This window comes from Carya illinoinensis, chromosome 3, assembly GCF_018687715.1.
Source record: "Carya illinoinensis cultivar Pawnee chromosome 3, C.illinoinensisPawnee_v1, whole genome shotgun sequence".
In the NCBI taxonomy this organism is placed as follows: domain Eukaryota; kingdom Viridiplantae; phylum Streptophyta; class Magnoliopsida; order Fagales; family Juglandaceae; genus Carya; species Carya illinoinensis.
Genome location: NC_056754.1, coordinates 44140913 through 44147152, shown reverse-complemented (window position 1 = coordinate 44147152; position 6240 = coordinate 44140913). Strand labels below are relative to the sequence as shown.

Below are 6240 nucleotides of genomic sequence, written 5' to 3'. Positions count from 1 at the left end.
TTTGCTATTTAAGAATTAATTGCATCAATCATCTCTTTTGCATCTCCTTCAAAGATGGCATCCCTCATTCCCAGCTTCTCTCACAATTTCAATGATCTCCACAAAGCATTGCATTAAGCCAAAATAGGTGAGGTCACATACCTCATTTGAGAGCACATAGCAGCCAATATTTCACCTTCATAGTTTATGGCTATAATCCCCATACCTATCTTCTGGTTCTTTATGTCCAATGAAGCATCAAAGTTGATTTTGCATGTGCTTTTAACAGGATTCTTCCATTTCTGCTCACTTCTATTAATTATTTGCTCTACTTGCTCGTTACTCACCATGTTATTTGCCTCGTGGTATGCCTCCAAACCTGCTACAACCCCTGCACTACCCTTCCAAGACTTGAGAATTTATTTTCAAATAAGGATCTGTTCCTCCTCCCCCATATTTTGTTCATAATAGTCATTGTTAGTTCTAGCTTTTCCTTTGTGAGGCCTTCATACATCTCCATCCACATTTGCTGGAACTCCTTCGCATCAGATTGCCATTTCTGCACAGGACTCGCTTTTTCTGTCCATACATTCCTTATAGCTAGGCAACTCCGCAAGGCATGGGACACAGATTCCTCTTCACTTTTGCACAAAGGGAACATTGGATCATCAATAATTCTTCTTTTATACAAATTAACCCTTGTTGGCAGAGTGTTGCTCATAGCTTTCAATAGGACGTGTTTGCACCTACCAGGGACTTCAGGATCCCATATTTGTTTCCACTACTTTAGCTCCCTATTTCCATCTAAAATCTCCCACTCACTCTCATTCAGCATCTTTAAATCACTGAAATATGCACTCGTTACTGAGAATTTCCCCTTTTTGGTTAGACCCAAATACAGTTTGTCAATACTCCTCAGTCGACTGATTGGAATTAAACATATTACTTCTGCTTCTTCCCTTCGAAATATATTGCTAATAAGCACTTTCTTCCATTCTTTTTTGCCTTCATCAATTAGCTCACTTACCCTTGAGTCAGCATTCCAAATACTTACGGGAGATTGAACACAAAAATTCGTTGGAGTTGGTAGCCACTTTTGACCCCAAATTTTTATCTCTTTTCCATTCCCCACCCTCTACCTTAACTCCTTCATCACCACCTCCCTTGCTGACCAAATACTCCTCCATATCAAAGAGTAGGCATTTCCAATCTTGGACTCTGCAAATTGAATAGTTTTAAAGTATTTTTCTTTAAAAATTGTTGCCACTAAGGAGTTGATTGCCTCATTAATCTCTACCCTTATTTTGCCAACATTGCCCTATTGAAAAATTCCATATTTCTAAATCTCAATCATCCCATAGCTTTTGAATTGCTCATTTTATCCAAGATCCACTAGTGTACGTGCTTCTCCTTTTGATTATGCCTCCACCAAAACCTCGAGAACATAGCCTCCAAATCCCTGCATAGTTTCTTTGAGAGTTTAAAAACACTTATAGAGTACGTAGAAATAGCCTGTAGAACAGCCTTAATAAGTACCTCATTTCCAGCTTTTGAGAGGAAATTATTTTTCCAGTTATGTATCCTCTGCCACATCTTTTCTTTTATACAACTAAAAGTATTATACTTTGCCTTCCCAACAACTTCTGGTAACCCTAGATATGTCTCATAGTTTTTACATGATACTGCCCCAACTTCATTGACTATCTGATCCTTAATAGCCCTATTTGTATTAGAGCTGAACATAATTGAGTTTTTTTGTTTATTCAAAGACTATCCCGAGGCCTTTTCTTAGCTGCTCAATACTATTTGAATCTGCTTTCATTCATCATACATTGCTCTACTAAAGATCACACAATCATCTACAAACATTATGTGATTTACACTTGTGCCCCCGAAGCCACAACAACTCCCCTTATTTCTGCCCTCATTTCTATTGTTTTAAACAGTTGACTCAAATCTTCAGCACAAATTATAAAAAGGTAAGGGGAAAGGGGATCCCCTTGCCTTTATCCTCTTGAAGGAGTAATCATCATCCCAGGCCTCCCATTTATCAAGACTGAATACTTCACTGAGCCCACACATTCCATAATCAGCTTGGTTAACTTTTGTCCAAAACCTAATCTTCTCAGAAATGCTTCTAGAAAGGGCCATTTAAATTTTTCATAGGCCTTAACCATATCTAACTTAATTGCCATACTGCCAGTACCCCCTTTCTTCCTTCTCTTCATGCTACGCAGCAGCTCATAGGCTATCATAATGTTGTCAGCAATTAGCCTTCTAGGGATGAAGATACTCTGGTTAGAGTCAATAATCTCATTTATCACCTATTTGCTAACACTTTTGATATCAGCTTATAAATTACATTACATAAGCTAATAGGTCTATATTCCTTCACAGAAACAAGTTCCTTAACCTTTGGAATTAAGGCTAAGTACATTTGATTAAGCCTAGCCTTACATCTTTCATTCTTTCAAGAACTCAAGCACTACCTTGCATGTCTCTTTCCTCACCATCCCCGAGTGGTTTTATAGAATCCATCTCCAAACCTGTCTGAGCCAGATGATTTAAGAGCTGACATTTGCTTCAGGGCCCTTTCCACCTCATCATCATTGAACTCTCTTTCTAACATATCCCTCATTGAATAAGGAATTCTCACCTCAACTGCACCAACACACTCTTCTTTCTGTTCTGTCGTGGGGTTAGAAGAAGTATAGACTTCTGCAAAATACTTTCTGAAAGTCTCTTCAACCCATTTTCTTTCAGTTACTACCTTTCCACTTGGATCTTAAATCCTCACTATAGCATTCTTCCTCCTTCTTTGGTTTGCGCACGCATGAAAGAATTTTGTATTCCTGTCACCTTCTTTGAACGAGTGTTTTTTTGCCCTATGCTTCCATCTCAAATTTTCTTGATAAAAAAGCACTTCAAGTTCCTTCTGTCTACTTTTAATCTCCATCATCTGCTCAGGACCCTCTGCCTCTTGGAGAAGCTTTATTTGTTCAGTTTTTTCTTTTATAGCCTTGTCCTTCTCTCTCATTAAGTTCCTGCTCCAACAACTTAGAGCACTCATACAGCCGAAGGTAGTATCTGGACCCTCTTCATAGAGCTCTCGACACCATCACCTTTACCCCATTCCTCTTTATTACTTTCTTACACCCCTCTTCCAATTTCCAGCTCAATTCATACTTGAAATTTCTCTTTCTGGTGCTCACTTATCTTATATGCCCCTACAAAATTTCAAGAGCAACGGACTATGATCTGAACCATGGCCACTATTACCTCATTTCTCACTTTAGAAAACATACTCAACCAAGCTTGATTTGCGACAACCCAATCTAGCATTTCTTTAATAAAAGAATTATCCTCATGTCCATTACATCAGGTGAATTTATTTCCAAACCACCCTAAATCTACTAAATTTTCCCACTCCAACACCCTTCTAAACTAATCCATATGCTCCTACCCCCTTTGTCTTCCACCTTGTTTTTCACTTTAACATAATATCTCATTGAAATTACCCATTACAGACCACCCCATATCTGCCTCAGGTTTAAAAGATGCCAACAAATCCAACGAGCCTCTTCTTTTACTAGTCTCTGGATTCCCATAAAACCCCATTAACATCCATTTAGTATCCTCTCTTCCTTCTACACACCTTACATTTATATGCCTTTGTGAGTAGTTTATTAACTCAACACTATCCTCTTTTTTCCACAATAGTATCAACCCACCACTTAACCCCATAGGGCCCACCACTACACACCCCTCAAACCCCAACCTCCTCCTTAGAAAACTAGCCTTACTCCCCTTTATTTTAGTCTCCATCAAAAAAACAACATTGGACTGCTTCTCTTTCACAGTCAAGCAAAGGGCCTAAACTGTTTAGGGGTTCCCAAGGCCCCGTCAATTCCATATTTTCATGGCTCTTGGTCAGGTTGCTTAACAACCTATGTCAATCCCTGCATAATATTTTCACCCTTCCTTCCATCATCTTGTTTTACCTTCTTTGAGTCTGCAATCTTCTCTTCCCCCACCCCCTTCATGCACACTTCTTTTCTTTGAACCAGATTCTTCTATCATTTTTCCCTCCTTCCCTTTCTCTTTAGCTCTACGTTTTCATCTCCTCTTAGGTTCATTTTTTCCTTCCTACCCTTGTCCATCCACCTTATTAAGACTCCCTTCCCTCACTTCTTTCCTCTCTTCTCTCTTTCGGGTGCTTGTTCTTCTACTACACCTCTCCTTCATTCTGCCCCTGTGTTTCTTTTGTTCACGCCATCACCATCTCCACCAACCACCCATCATCATGATTATCTTCTAATACCCTCCCATCCCTGTCTTCATTCCCTTCCTCCAAAACTACGTCCCTGTTGTCATTTTTATGCATTTGGCCCAACTCCCACTTCTGATTCCTCTTCATCCATAGATTGTTGCTTTCCTCGTCAATGCTACCTTCCCTATGATCCCTCGACTGCTTCCATCCACAGACTCCCCCTTCCCCTATCAAGCCTTCATTTCCAACCTAGCCCTCTTGATTTTGATAGCCCCTAGTACTCTGCACTAGATTCTTCTGCCATAATCCATCTTGTTGAACCTAAGGTTTCAAGTTTCATGTGATTATAAATTTACACATGAATTTTGATGATAACAAATGAATTCAAAGAATAAAGGAGTTTCAAGCTCAAGTTGTCCACACAATGGAGTCAAGCACATCAAAGAACCAAGCATGAGCAAGAAGGAAACAAGTTCACATTAAAGTCATAAAGTAATGTTATAAATCTCTTAAAATTCGAAATTATGATTAATGTTCAAAATTAATATTTTATCATAAAGCATTAAAATACATTTTCCACATGTGCATGAATATTTTTGAAAATTAAATTTGAAAATATTAAAGATGATTGATTGTCATCTTTTACATGTGCATGCCTTGATTAAAGGATTGAACTTTGAAAATATTAAAGATGATTGATTGTCATATTTCACATGTGCATGTTTTATTTGAATATTTTCAAAAGTGATTGATGCTTTTTTAGACTTATACAAAAGGTAGATGATTTTGTTTGAAAAATTTGAAAATTAAAGTGTGCTCATTTTGTCATATACAAAAAGTAAAAAATTAGGTTTGAATTTTTTGAAAATGAAAATGTGCTCCTTTTGTCATATGCAAAAAGTAAAAGATTAGGTTTGAATTTTTTGAAAATGAAAGTGTGCTCCTTTTGTCATATGCCAAAAGTAAAATATTAGGTTTGATTTTTTTGAAAAAGTGAATGATGTTGTCTTTGACAATTGAAAAAGAAGAACAGTTTATTTGAATTTTTTGAAAAAATGAATGATGTTGTTTTTGACATGTGAATCTTTTTTAATTTGAATATGAAGTCTCATATGCCTATAAATAGATCATTTGAGAGCTTCACATTCACAACACCAAGAGCATACAACATTCATTCAAAACTTTCATTCTCTCTTCTCTAAGCATTGAGCCTTAATCCTTGTTCATTTTGAGAGATATAGTTTGCCCTGTATTGTTCTTATTTCACTCATTGAGGAGTGTTTTCTGATAACCTACCAACTATCAGCTCTTGTATCAGAAAAAGGGTGTGTATAACCCTTGTACATGTAGAAAGTATTCTACACGGGGAATAGTTGAATCACCACGTGTAAGGTGATTGCAAGTATAGAAGGTGTTCTACACGGATCCTTTGTAGCGGTGTTGTTCAAAGGTGTAATAGATTTCTATCTCCACCTGAAGGAGGTTGAATAGTAATTTGGGAATCTTCAAGGGGTAACTTGAGGCGAGGATGTAGGCAGTGGGGCCGAACCTCGTTAACATATTGAGTTTGCTTCTCTCTTACCCTTACTCTTTATATTTATTATTATTTCATATTTTGTTTATATTTTATATTATATATTTGATTTATAATGTTATTTTTTTAATACAACTCAATTCACCCATCCTCTTGTGTTAGTCATCTGGGCAACAATTGGTATCAGAGCTAAGAGCTCTATTATAAGATTAACTATCTTTTGAGTTAAGATCTTATGGCTAACATTTCAGCTTCATTTGGTGAAAGTCAATCTAGCAGTCGGCCTCCACTCTTTTGTGGAGATAATTACTCATTCTGAAAAGTTAGAATGAGGATAATCCTTCAAACTTAAGGTCGAGAAATCTGGAAATATATTGTAAATGGACCTTATATTCCAAAAAAAGTAGTTGATGGAGTAAATGTCAAAAAGGAAGAAGAAGAGTTTGATCGTGAAGAC

General features: G+C 37.1%; 1 protein-coding gene across 1 annotated transcript; it reads right to left on the bottom strand.

Moving 5' to 3' along the window:
* Window positions 1-760: 760 nt before the first annotated feature.
* Window positions 761-3597, bottom strand: LOC122304846. The gene is made up of 5 exons (XM_043117112.1): window positions 3498-3597; window positions 2526-2667; window positions 1381-1714; window positions 1119-1297; window positions 761-1007 (listed from the first exon to the last, which is right to left on the bottom strand). The coding sequence occupies exons 1-5, from the start codon at window positions 3595-3597 to the stop codon at window positions 761-763; spliced, it is 1002 nt and encodes a 333-aa protein (XP_042973046.1).
* Between the last annotated feature and the right edge of the window lie 2643 nt (window positions 3598-6240).